Source organism: Chiloscyllium punctatum, chromosome 8 (assembly GCF_047496795.1).
Source record: "Chiloscyllium punctatum isolate Juve2018m chromosome 8, sChiPun1.3, whole genome shotgun sequence".
NCBI lineage: Eukaryota > Metazoa > Chordata > Chondrichthyes > Orectolobiformes > Hemiscylliidae > Chiloscyllium > Chiloscyllium punctatum.
Genome location: NC_092746.1, coordinates 80,503,167 through 80,517,877, shown reverse-complemented (window position 1 = coordinate 80,517,877; position 14,711 = coordinate 80,503,167). Strand labels below are relative to the sequence as shown.

At 39.2% G+C, this 14,711-nt stretch overlaps 1 protein-coding gene across 1 annotated transcript in view; it reads right to left on the bottom strand.

Annotated features, from left to right (window-relative positions):
• Positions 1–5,364: 5,364 nt before the first annotated feature.
• LOC140480695 (ADP-ribosylation factor-like protein 5B) overlaps positions 5,365–14,711 on the bottom strand; it is a 49,723-nt gene continuing 40,376 nt past the window's right edge. The window contains exons 5-6 of the mRNA XM_072575932.1: positions 7,510–7,661; positions 5,365–5,716 (exon numbers count right to left, since the gene is read on the bottom strand). Coding sequence (XP_072432033.1) covers positions 5,668–5,716; positions 7,510–7,661 — 201 coding nt within the window. The 3' untranslated portion in view covers positions 5,365–5,667. The remainder of the gene's footprint in view (positions 5,717–7,509; positions 7,662–14,711) is intronic.

The window sequence follows — 14,711 nt, the reverse complement described above, 5'->3', positions numbered from 1 at the left end:
TTCTGGAACATTCACTGACACTGACTCCAGTGATTCCTGAAAGATCACCAATACCTCTATGATCTCCTTGACCACGTCCTTCAGAACCCTGGGCTGTACTCCATCCTGTCCAGGTGATTTTTCCTGCTTCAGACCTTTCAATTTCCCCAGTAACTTCGACTTAGTGATGACCACTACATTCATCTCCACCTCCTGACTCTCTGGACGTTCTGGTATGCTGCAGGTATCTTTCACTGTGAAGGCTGATACAAAGGACATTTTCAGTTCCTCCGCCATTTCTTTGTCCCCATTTTTACTCCTCCAGCCTCATTTTCCAGTGTCCAGGGTCTATTTTTGCCTTTTTATCTTTTATACATCTAAAATAACTCTTGCAATTTTTTATTACCAGCTATTTTACCCTCCTATTTCATATTCTTCCCCCTTATTGCTTTTTTAGTTGGGCTCTATTGGCTTTTAAGGGCTTCCTACTAATCTTGACCACATTGTGGCTTTCTCTTTTGCTTTCATGCTGTCCCTGAATTCCCCTGTCAGCATGGTTATCTCGTCCTCCCCTTTGTATATTTCTTCTTCTTTGGGATGAATTCCTGCTGTGCCTCCTGAGTTACGACCAGAAACTCCTGTCATTATTGCTCCACCATCTTCCCTGATAAGCTACCCTTCCAATCAACTCTGGCCAGCTCCTCTCCGTCTTTGTGATTTCCTTTACTCAATTGTAATACTGTTACATCTGATTCCAGCTTCTCCCTCTCAAGTTGCAAAGGTGAATTCTATCATATTAAGGTCACTGCCCTTAGGGGTTTCCTTTACCTTCAGCTCCCTAATAAAGTCTGCCTCATTACACATCACCAAATCTAGAATTGCCAGTTTTGTAGTGGGCTCTTTCATAAGCTACTCCAAAAAAATCCCCTCTTGTAGACTTTCCACAAACTCCTTTTTTGGGAATCCACTACCAACTTGATTTTCCCAGTCCGCCTGCATATTGAGATCCCCCATTATTATTAGAAAAGGCAGGTAAGTAAGGAACAATCTCCTGATTTATTTTCTGCCCTACACTCTGAATACTGCACGGAGGCCAGTACGTAAAAAGGTCTTCTTGCCTTTGTGGTTCCTCAACTCTCCCCACACAGATTCTATGCTGTTTAACCCTATAGCACTGGTGACTTTCAATGCAATTTCACATCTTATTAACAAGCCAACCATGTCTCCTCTGCCTGTCTGCCTGTAAGAGAGATCTGCAGCATTGAAATGGATCATTCAGTCCAACTCATCCATCCTGACCAGATATCCTCAATTAATCTAGTACCATTTGACAGCATTTGGTCCATATTCCTTTAAACCCTTCCTATTCATGTACCCAAATGCGTGTTAAATGTTTTAATTGTACAAACCTCCATCACTTCCTCTGGCAGCTCATTCCATACATGCACCACCCTCTGCATGAAAAAAATCCCCAAGGTCCTTTTTAAATCTTTCCCATCTTACCTTAAACCTGGGCCCTCAAATTTGGTCTCTGATACACTGGGGAAAAGACCTTGGCTATTCACCCTATCCATGCCCCTCATGATTTTATAAACTTCGATAAGGTCACCCCTCAGCCTCTGACTCTCGAGGGAAAATGGCTCCAGCCTATTCAGCCTCTCCTGATACCTCAAACCCTCCAACCCTAACATCCTTGTAATTTTTTTCTGAACACTTTCTTCCATTTTGATAGGATGTATATCCATCAATCTGCACTATAAAACTCATTTAACCTCTTTTGTATACCATGTGCACTTATGTATGATGCCCTTATTTGTGTTGTCTCACCCTCTTCTCATAGTTGTCTCCTTATTTGTATGCCTGAAGTTAGATTCCTAACCTTATTCATACTCTATGTCTTATGACTTGTTTTGGAAAATTTAATAACCTCTCCTGAGTCTTCTTCCCCTTTAAATTCTTTCCATAATTTTCCATTCAACTGAACCCAGCCATCCCTCGCAGTTGGCATATCAATTTCAGGTTACCCACCTCTTTATGACATAATGTAATACCACCTTACAAATGCTCTCACTCTTGAGATCATGTTTTTTCCACCACCAATTTATCTACAGACTTTACCTGCCAATTTTATCAACCAATGTAGCCTCAGCAAAGATTTTAAATAATCTACGACTAGATTTTCTATGCAATCTTACCAAGTCAAAACATTTTGAAATTCCAATCTGTGTAATATATTTCATTACTCATGATTTTATGCTTTGAACCTCCACTTGTTTAAAGATTCTTCACTGAATATCTGTGTTGTTAAGAGTCACCACTTTATGAACCAGCTAATGGTAACTCTCAAGTCAGATTCCAGAGATGGCTCAAGAAACCATAAAGGTTATTTTTATAATTTGGTTAGTCATCTACTGAACATATTCACATGAAGCTGCCAATGTACTTTTAACAAAAGAAAAAAAAAATCAAAGCTGTATAAAAGACCATTTGGAAAGATCTCATCATAAATAGCAAAATGAAACAATCCTTTATCCAAGCAATACTCTTTTTTTTAAACAACTCAACTGTAAAATCACTCTTTACTCAACTGATGAGACCGCAAGCATGTTCTTTCGGGCTGCAAATTCACCACATGCAATTCTCTCATTCTTCCTGACACACCGACGTAGGCCATTCCCAATAAGCTGAAGCAAAAGAACTTTGGATTTTTTTCCAGTTACTTTGACTAGTTCAAGGCTGCTGGAATACATCAGTTAGTATGGATTCTGCTCTTTTGAACCAAACTGTTTCTGATATCCCTTTTCCTGCATTGTGAAAGCTCAACATAGAAAATAGTTTAGCAATTGGAGGTGTAGTGGACAGTTAAGATGGTTACCTCAAATTACAACAGGATCTTGATCACATGGGCCAACGGGCTGAGAAGTGGCAGATTGTGCTTAATTCAGCTAAGTGCGAGGTGCTGTATTTTGAGAAAGCAAATCTTAGCAGGACTTATACACTTAATGGTAAGGTCGTAGGGAGTATTGCTGAACAAAGAGACCTTTGAGTGCAGGTTCATATTCCTTGAGCTCCTTGAAAGTGGAGTCACAGATAGATAGGATAGTGAAGAAGGCATTTGGTATGCTTTCCTCTATTGGTCAGCGTACTGAGTATAGTAGTTGGGAGGTCATATTGTGGCTGTACAGCACATTGGTTAGGATATTTTTGGAATATTGCGTGCAATTCTGGTCTCCTTCCTTTCAGAAAGATGTTGTGAAACTTGAAAGGGTTCAGAAAAGATTTACAGGGATGTTGCCAGGGTTGGAGGATTTCAGCTATAGAGAAAGGCTGAACAGGCTAGGACTGTTTCCCTGCAGCATTGGAGGCTGAGGGGTGACCCTGCAGAGGTTAGGATAAATAGACAAAGTCTTTTCCCAGAGATGGGGGAGTCCAGAACTAGACGGCACAGGTTTAGGGTGAGAGGGGAAATCTATGGGGCAACTTTTTCACCCAGAGGGTGGTATGTGTATGGAATGAGCGGCCAGGGGAAATGGTGGAGCTAGTACAATTGCAACATTTAAGAGGCATTTGGATGGATATATGAATAGGAAGGGTTTGGAGGGATATGGGCCATGTGCTGGCAGGTGGGACTAGATTGGGTTGGGATATCTGGTCGGCATGGACAGGTTGGATAGAAGGGTCTGTTTCCATGCTGTACACCTGTGACTCTATGATTCTAATTACCTCACCAGGTAGCTTGTCCAAGTATGCAATTTAAGTCACATGATTTCTTAGAAATGCATGTTTTGGCCCTCTCATGTAAGAGATTTTAACACCTTCACAGAGTTGAAAATCAAAAATCCATTTATCACTAATTTAGAACCCAAGTCCCCAAATTATTTTATAAATGTTTATCTTAGTGACAAATACAAACATCGGAGAGTATTGTAAAATTACAGAAAAAGAGTGTAACTTCTTAAATGAGACAGTGAAAAACATCATTGAAAATTACTGAATGGAAAAAAAACACAATAAAGACAAAGCAAATAGTGGAACCATGCCAAAGGCAATCAACTCCATGAGAGTGCATGGCACGATCAACACCACCGCAGACACCATTGCGATGAATTTTTACGTAAGTCATACTGCAGAGTGAAGAGCACTTTAGAATTTATTTGTGGAACAAACATTGTTCAATGTTGCGAGTTTTTAAAAATTCAAAATGTCATTATGCAATAATTGAACTGGACATACAAATGCAACATATTCAAGCAGGTAAACATTCCAATGTTCTTTCAAGAATAGTTTATAGTAAGGCAAAAAACTCTTATAAACATATGATTTAAAAATAACTTAAGTATAAAATGTGAACGTTTCAATCTAAAGTGAAACGTCTCAATCAAAACTTCCATGTGTACATAGTTGACATTGCATTATTCTAATACGTGATTAAAGTTATTCTTTAATCAAAAGATTTTTCAAAGTTGTAGGTGTTTAGAACATAATTCTAGATTACGTTAGATTTTAAATGAAACATCTTGGTAACTAAGCATTCCAATGCCACAGATAAAATGTAGACTTAGTTGCATAATAAGTCATTCAGAGGCTAAACTCAAATTCCCTATAATACGATTCAAATAGAAACAATGACAGATGAGCCTAGGTTCCCAGACTTTAACTCAAACTTTGAGTTTAATGTTAATATTGCTGAATTAATTCAATGGACTGTAGAATAATCTTTGTAACAGGGCAGAACTGAAAATAAGCAGCCATTCCAGCAACTGTAGTATTGACACAAAAACTGTGCAACATTTAGCTATGATGGCTTAATAATATATAATAGAAGCTTTTTAAAGACAGATGTCTTAGCTCCTTTTTGCAAAACAAATTGAACCATTTTGTCTTCCTGTAAAAGTATTTAGTCATTAATACTTGACAATGCTCATTCTTAGGTACATTCAGATTGATCAGTGTAGGCACCTTAAAAAACTGGTACGTTAGAACTGATTTACTATGATTGTTCAACAAGAATCAGATGCATTGGTCAAATTCATCCTAAACTAAGTAATTCTAATCATTGCACCATGTTGGTGACACTGTAGTTATGTTTGATTACTTCATATAGAAGTTAAGAAAATAATGGTTAAGACTTCTTTGAAGTGAAATATTAAATCATTTCAAATGTGACAACCAATTTCTAAAGCTACAAACACACTATACCTGCACTATATCAAAAATATGTAGGAAACGTTATGTTAAAAAGTTACAGTTGTGAAGAAAGGAATACACATTTTAGTGTATAATCTGCTAGTTCAGCTTATTTTAAAGGATACTCTAGTTTCATGATTTTATGCTACAATGTCAGTACATTACCAGTATAGTGCAAAAAAATGTGAACTACAAGAATTAACTGTAGATGAATACACATTATCTATTCAATTCAGTACTTATGTAGTTTTGTAAATACAAGGAAGGACAGTACATTTTTTCTTAAAAGTTAACACTCAAGACAGATGCATGAAATGTCTGTGCAATGTATATCAAGCGCTAATCGTTGTAGTGCAGATTTTAACAGATTAAATGGACTGATGTTGTAGAAAATGTAACAGCAGCTTTAAATTAATTCTATTTTTTTCAAAATGCAGCAGTTTGCAACTTCATAAGCTTGCCACAGGCACAAGGTAATTCCATGTTTATGGAGCCATATCTTCATCTCACTCCAACTGTGGTTGTCATCCATTCAAGACCTTGACACAAACTAAACAGAGGAAAAAAAATGTTTTAGTTGTTAATTTTGAGTTTAAAGGTGCCTTGCTTTATGAATACTACTACTGTGGGAAAGAGGAGAAAGTGAGAACTGCAGATGCTGGAGACCAGAGTTGAAAAATGTGGTGCTGGAAAAACACAGCAGGCCAGGCAGCATCCGAGGAGCAGGAGAATCGACATTTCGGGCATAAGCCCTTCTTCAGGAGAGAAAGAGTTACAATTTTCAATTGGGTGTAAGATAATTTAACAGATGCATCAGATCAAATAATGCTACAGGAAATCTAACTATTAAAATGTCTTTGGAAAACTCCAATACCCATGCTATATAACATGTATTTTTCAATTCTCTGTACCTTTCATTGCACCAAACCCATATTAAAATACTAGACTTTTAAACTGGTAAAGTTAAAAGAGTCAGAGGAAGGAGAGGGTAGGCAGATACCTTCAAAAACTCAAAGCAAAAGCTAAAACTGTCATTTTACCTACTTCATTGTCGCCTTAACAGTATAAAACAGCAAGATTTAAGGAAAACATTCCACAAGTTCTAACACCTGTACACATGATATTTTACAACTAATTTAGTTGCAATTTTGTTTATATTATTTATGCATTACACCACTCTCTACAAACTTAACCCCATATTAAAAATATCAGAAGTTACTACATATTAATCTGCAATGTACAAAAATATTTGTATGGTCTGTCACAAGCATTTACAATAGCTCTAATTCAGTAATATTAATATTCCCTCAAGTGATCCTGACTATACATATGGTTATGAAAAACAAATGGCCAAAAGACATTGCTTGGATCTTATCAAATACAAACAGATTTATGTTGATTTTCTTCTCCATCTTTGTGCTGTACTCTAATGTTTAACATTTCAACTGAAAAAATGAAGTATAGTGAGTGCATTTAACCAGGTAGGGAGGCATGGTGGCTCAATGGTTAGCACTGGTGCCTCACGATGCTAGGGACCCGGGTTTGATTCCAGCCTCGGGCGACTGCACATTCTCCCCGTGTCTGCATGGATTTCCTCTGGGTGCTCCGGTTTCCAAAGATGTGCAGGTTAGGTGAATTGGCCATACTAAATTGCCCATAGTGTTCAGGGATGTTTAGGTTAGGTGATTTGGTAAGGGATAAATATAGAGTAATAGGTTCGGCCAATGGGTCTGGATGGATTACTCATTGAAGGGTCGGTGTGGACTTGTTGAGCCAAAGGGATTCTATGATTCTAATTCTTGTCCTATCCATTAAAAGGGATGCTAACATAATAAAACAAAGGTTTTGAAGAATCTGGATTTAGGAACAGGAATATGCTATTTAGCCTCTTAAGTTTGCTTCACCATTTAATAAGATCATTGCAGATTTGTTTGCAATCTCAACTTCACAGTCCCACCTACCCTTGATCATTTTTCACTCTCTGCCCTATTTTTCAATAAAATATTCAAAAACACAACTTACACTGCTTTTGTAAAGAAGTAATTCTGAAGACTCACGGTCTTCAGAAAAAATGCATTAAAAAAGACTTAAACTTTTTTACAATCAGTTAACCCCGATTTTAGATTTTCTCATCAGGTAACATCTTTTACATATCTATCCCATCAAGACTACTCTGAATCTTATGTTTCACAGAGACATAGGAAATAAGGCCTTTCGCTCCTTCTACCTGCTCCACTATTCAATATGATCATGGCCAATTAGGATTAAAGTAAAAATACAACAGAAATGAAAAATACAATTTTTACAATACCTACAGATAATAAAGTGGAATAATATACCCACCCTTCTCCTGTAAGAGCACAGCAAGCTTGGATATGCCATGGATGATCTTTGATAGTACTTAGTTTAAGGAACTTTGAAATTTCAATGGCAGACATGCAACACTTTTTATCCTGCTTGTTAGCAAATATTAGTACAGCTGCATTCCTTAGATCCTGAAAGGAAAATTATTTGTCAGTTTCCATTTTAGAATCTGGCAGGTTTTAGAGTCTGGCAGATGCTTTGCATTCTTCTATTTGGAACTCCATTAATTATTCAATTCAAAAACCAATCACATTCAAGAAATTTAAATACAACTTTTAACTTTAAGCCTGCGGGAAAAAATTATTAGTTATTGCAAAGCTGATAAAATGAATACTATATGTTTCAGTATAAACTGAAGTTGAGACATCATAAGAAAACAGATAAGCCACTTAGCCCCGGAAATTGGTCTTCCATTCAATTCCGTTTATGGATTCACTTAATCTAAAAATGAATTTCTATCTTTATTGGTCTTCAAGATTCTAAATGCTTGAGCACCTAGACCCCTGAGGGAAGAGCATTCCTTATTTCATTACCATTTGTACTGAAATTTCTCCTGAATGGTCTAGCTCTAATTTTAAGAGGATGGCCTGAATCTTCCAAAATCCATAGTGAAATTGGGGCTGAAGATATGCAGAGGGACTCACCAGAAGATCTGGTACCTTCACATGCACCACAATTGCTTAGAAAATTAAACTTCTGATGAGCTGATTTGGACTGTTTTAACACACTCCATATCAGGAGGGTAGGACTAGCTATGTGCTACTTACCCAGATATTTGCCTAGAAATGATACACAAAAGATCAAACAGTAACTCGGTGATTAACTGTGTAACTGAACTACAAACAGCCACACAAATCATAACTCCACCTTCCCCTGACCTTACTATCTTCTCCTATCACTGGTGATTTCTACTGGAACACTAGAGACCATTAAACCTTACCTAAGCATGGTCTATGTCATAGAAGGGGAACACGTGCCCTTTTCATCCCTGAAAGGTCAACAGACCCATCACTGCTGTAACTGTGATCATTGGATGTCCTGACTACAAAAGTGCAAAAAGGTCAGGATACAGAAATATTCGTAGGCAATGACACTGCACCCAGCATCAACACTAACTGGAACATCTGGATTGTTGCCCCCTTGCTCTGATTTCCTTACTAAAAAGAATAATCTCTGTCCAGCCTTTCAAATGATTTTAATGCATAAATAACTCCATATAATTATCTGTCAAATTGCTATGGTTAAGGAAATGCCAGTCATCTTTGTGAAACATATTCTCCTAATATTACCACCTGAACTCCAGTATTATTTTAGTTTGTGTTCTAATTTTGCCTATTTCCATTTCAAGGTCAATATTCCCTGCCTGTGGTGCAGTGCCTAAAAATGTGTGGAATCTAACCAAGGTTCTACATCACTGAGCAAAGCTACTTCCCTTTGGATTCCAGCTCCCTTAAGTTCACTAGTCATTAGTCTTTTAATAACTTTTTATAACAATGCAATCACTTTTAGAGATTTATCTATTTGAACTCTCAAACATCTGTCTCAACTCCAATCTCTTTTAACTATTTACAAAATACGCAGATTTATATATGGTTCCAAAGTGAGTTTACTCACCATAATGAACTGTTTACTAATGTTTCTCCCTCTCATTACTTGCTACCATCTACATTTCTTACTGTTGCTTCTAATTTGTGCCACCTGAAAGCTTTTGTACAACTGTTCATTTCTTCAGCTGAAACAGTATAAAGTCAAGAACCAGAACAATCTTCCCAGGCTTTTCAGGTTACCTCTTCTTGGATGGCTGGTTTGCAAAGAAGAATGACTCTAATTACTGTACTGGCTGCAATCACCACAAAGGCCCATGCCTCTTGACATTGTCCTCTAAGAAAACTCACCAATCATGTCTCTAATGAGAGAACAGCCTCTGGTCCTCTGCGTTTATGGCATTTTCACTTTCTTCCACACCCTCCCAGATAATAACAGGGTCCAAATCTTGAGCTCTCACTCTATTTACAAGTTAATTTGAGAAACTAATGCCTATTCCATACATTTAGTTTGGTTAGAATTTGGCTGTAAAACTTTTAATAAATAACGTCTAGAAATGTACAATGCAGTTCATTACTGAATACTGTGAAAAATATTGAGGCATAATTTACTGTCAACATGCTGTCTCTGTAATCTGCTCAATATTTGTTCAATTGGTTTGACATCTCATCCCTAATTCTAACGGCCATTCCACATTGTTAGGCTCATTTTGCTCTAACATTCTTCTTAAATAATACTAAATATAGTCCAATAATAGAACTACAGAATCTCATGCCATAGGAGTGGTTATATGGTCCTGTACCTGCTCTGAAGCTTTGAAAGAGCTGCACAGTTTATACCCATACCCATAACTTCATAAGATTAATTTTCTTTGAGACATAGCAATGTACAGCATGGATTCAAAGGTAGAAGACAGAAGGTGGTGGTGAGGGGTGGCTGTCAGACTGGAGGCCTGTGACCAGTGGTGCGCCACAAGCGTCAGTGCTGGGTCCCTGCTTTTTGTCATTTATATAAATGACTTTGATGCGAACACAGGAGGTATAGTTATGAAGTTTGCACATGACACCAAAATTGGAGGTGTCATGGACAACAAAGGTGGTTACCTCAGAGTGCAATGGGATCTTGATCAGATGGGTTAATGGACCAAAGAGTGGCAAATTGAGTTTAATTTAGATAAATGTGAGGTGCTGCATTTTGGGAAGTTAAATCAGGGCAAGACTTATACACTTAATGGTAAGATCCTGGGGAGTGTTGCTGAACAAAGAGACCTTGGAGTGCAGGTTCTCAGCTCCTTGAAAGTAGAGTTGCAGGTAAATAGGATAGTGAAGGTGACCTTTGGTATGCTTTCCTTTATTGGTCAGAGTATAGAGTACAGGAGTTGGGAGGTCATGTTGTGCCTGTTCAGGACATTGGTTAGGCCACTTTTGGAATAATATGTGCAATTCTGGTCTCCCTCCGATCAGAGGATTTTGTGAAACTTGAAAGAGTTCAGAAAAGATTGACAAGCATGTTGTCAGGGTTGGAGGGTTCGAGCTATAAGGAGAAGCTGAATAGGCTGGGGCTGTTTTCCCTAGAGAGTCAGAGGCTGAGGGATGACCTTATAGAGGTTTATAAAATCACGAGGGGTAATGGATAGGGTAAAGTATTTTCATTAGTTCAATGCAGTTCATTACTGAATACTGTGAAAAATATTGAGGCATAATTTACTGTCAACATGCTGTCTCTGTAATCTGCTCAATATTTGTTCAATTGGACTGGTGGTGGACTCTCCCTCTTTATGGGCATTTAAATGGGCATTGGAGAGGCATATGGAGGATATTGGATGCTGCCTGAACTGCTGTGCTCTTCCAGCACCACTAATCCAGAATATGGAGGATAGTGGACTAGTGTAGAGTAGGTGGGCTTGGATCGGCGCAACATCGAGGGCCAAAGGGCCTGTACTACGCTGTATTTTTCTATGTTCTATGTTCTATAGGAGCTATGCAGAAATTTCTCCACAAAATAGTTGAAATCCAGATCACAGTGATTTAAAAGGTTCCAAGGAATCCAATCATATTCCAAAGGAACTTCTATAAAGCAATTGAGCTGTATAGTTTATACCCACACCCATACGTTTACAAGATTAATTTTCTTCACGTCATGGAGTCATAGAAATGTTCAGCACAACAAAGGACCTTCGGTCCAACTTGTTCATGCTGACCAGATACCCTGAAGTAATCTAGTTCCATTTGCCAGCACTTGGTCCATATCCCTCTGAACCGTTCCTATTCATATACCCATCCAGATGCCTTTTAAATATCATAATTGTGCCCCTCCACCATTTCCTCTGGCAGAGTATTTTCCTTAGGGTGGAGTAGTTCAGAACTAGAGGGCATAGGTTTAAGGTGAGGGGAAAAATCAAAAAGGGACCTAAGGGGCAACTTTTTCACACAGAGGGTGGTTAGTATATGGAACAAGCTGCCAGAGGAAATGGTGGAGGGGCACAATTATGATATTTAAAAGGCATCTGGATGGGTATATGAATAGGAACGGTTCAGAGGGATATGGACCAAGTGCTGGCAAATGGAACTAGATTACTTCAGGGTATCTGGTCAGCATGAACAAGTTGGACCGAAGGTCCTTTGTTGTGCTGAACATTTCTATGACTCCATGACTTGAAGAAAATTAATCTTGTAAATGTATGGGTGTGGGTATAAACTATACAGCTCAATTGCTTTATAGAAGTTCCTTTGGAATATAATTGGATTCCTTGGAACCTTTTAAATCACTGTGATCTGGATTTCAAATATTTTGTGGAGAAATTTCTGCATAGCTCCTATAGAACATAGAACATAGAAAAATACAGCGTAGTACAGGCCCTTTGGCCCTCGATGTTGCGCCGATCCAAGCCCACCTACTATACACTAGTCCACTATCCTCCATATTCTGGATTAGTGGTGCTGGAAGAGCACAGCAGTTCAGGCAGCATCCAATATCCTCCATATGCCTCTCCAATGCCCATTTAAATGCCCATAAAGTGGGAGAGTCCACCACTGCTACTGGCAGGGCATTCCATGAACTCACGACTCGCTGAGTAAAGAATCTACCCCTAACATCTGTTCTATACCTACCACCCCTTAATTTAAAACTATGCCCCCTCATAATAGCTGACTCCATACATGGAAAAAGGTTCTCATGGTCAACCCTATCTAAACCCCTAATCATCTTGTACACCTCTATCAAGTCACCCCTAAACCTTCTTTTCTCCAATGAAAACAGCCCCAAGTGCCTCAGCCTTTCCTCATACGATCTTCCTACCATACCAGGCAACATCCTGGTAAACCTCCTCTGCACCCGTTCCAGTGCCTCCACATCCTTCCTATAGTACGGCAACCAAAACTGCACACAATACTCCAGATGCGGCCACATCAGAGTCTTATACAACTGCAACATGACCTCAGAACTCTGGAACTCAATTTCTCTACCAATAAAAGCCAGTACGCCATATGCCTTCTTCACCGCACTATTTACCTGGGTGGCAACTTTCAGAGATCTGTGTACATGGACACCAAGATCCCTCTGCTCATCCACACTACCAAGTATCCGATCATTAGCCCAGTACCCCATCTTTTTGTTACTCATACCAAAATGAATCACCTCACACTTACCTACATTGAACTCCATTTGCCACTTTTCTGCCCAGCTCTGCAGCTTATCTATATCCCGCTGTAACCTGACACATCCTTCCTCACTGTCAACAACTCCACTGACTTTCGTATCATCCGCAAACTTGCTCACCCAACCTTCTAGCCCCTCCTCCAGGTCATTTATAAAAATGACCACCAGCAATGGTCCCAAAACAGATCCTTGCGGAACACCGCTAGTAACTGCACTCCAAGATGAACCTTTACCATCAACTACTACCCTCTGTCTTCTTCCAGCCAGCCAATTCCTAATCCAAACCTCCAACTCACCCTCAATGCCATTCCTCCGTATTTTTTGCAGTAGCCTACCATGGGGAACCTTATCAAACGCCTTACTAAAATCCATATACACCACATCTACCGCTTTACCCTCGTCCACCTCCTTAGTCACCTTCTCAAAGAATTCAATAAGGTTTGTGAGGCACGATCTGCCCTTCACAAAACCATGCTGACTATCCTTGATCACATTATTCCTATCCAGATGTTCATAAATCCTATCCCTTACAATTCTCTCTAAGACTTTGCCCACAACAGAAGTGAGGCTCACTGGCCTATAGTTACTAGGGTTATCCCTATCCCCTTCTTGAACAAGGGAACCACATTTGCTATCCTCCAGTCTTCTGGCACTATTCCTGTAGACAACGAGGACATAAAAATCAAGGCCAATGGCTCTGCAATCTCCTCCCTTGCTTCCCAGAGAATCCTAGGATAAATGCCATCAGGCCCAGGGGACTTATCTAGTTTTACCCTTTCCAGAATTTCTAACACCTCTTCCCTACATACCTCAAAGCTGTCCATTCTAATTAATTGTGACTCAGTATTCACATCGGCAACAATGTCCTGTTCCTGAGTGAATACTGACGAAAAGTATTCATTCAGTGTCTCCCCAATCTCTTAAGCCTCCACACACAACTTCCCACTACTATCCTTGACTGGACCTATTCCTACCCTAGTCATTCTTTTATTCCTGACATACCTATAGAAACCCTTTGGGTTTTCCCTAATCCTACCAACTAAGGACTTTTCATGTCCCCTCCTGGCTGCACTTCGCTCTCTCTTCAGATCCTTCCTGGCTACCTTATAACTCTCAATCGCCCCAATTGAACCTTCACACCTTATCTTTACATAGGCTGCCGTCTTCCCTTTAACAAGGGATTCCAATTCCTTATTAAACCACGGCTCCCTCACACGACCCTTTCCTCCCTGCCTGACAAGTACATACTTACCAAGGACCCTCAATAGTTGCTCCTTGAACAAGCTCCACATATCAAGTTCTTCTCTTCAGTATGTCAATTGTAGCCTAGGGTGACCATGTGGAATGTACACTCGCTCTACGTATCTGTGTGGGTTTCATCCCACAATCCAAAGATATAAAAAGAGTATGTGGATTGGTCACGCTAAACTGCCCTTAGTATCCAGGGAATATCAGGCTAGGTGGTTTAGCCATGGCAAATGCAGCTATGAGTGGAGGGTGGGTCTGAGTGAGATGTTCTTTGGAGGATCAGTGCAGACTCAGTGGGCCAAATAACCTCTTTATGTATTGTAGGAATTTTATGATTCCTCTCCAAATTTGGAAATATATTGCTGATCTTTAGTATCATTAGATCAAAATGCTGGACTTCACCTCCTTAACCTACAGTTGTTTTGGCTATAATGCGTGTTTCTTCAAAGCGAATTGGCTTTAATGCAATTGAAGAATTCAGACTGTTATTTGTAGAACGTGAACTTTCCTTACTTCTATTGGGTATAGTGCGATTCCTGCCCCATTAGTTTAAATGGCATGGCTATTGCGCGATTTTCTTAATGTGAGATCATACGAGAATGGAACTATCGCATTATATCAGAACCAACTGTATATCAAATGGACTCAGCAGCATAAGAAAACACCACCTTCTCAAGAGCAACTAGGGATGGATAATAATTGCTGGCTTAACCAACAACATCCATGTCCTG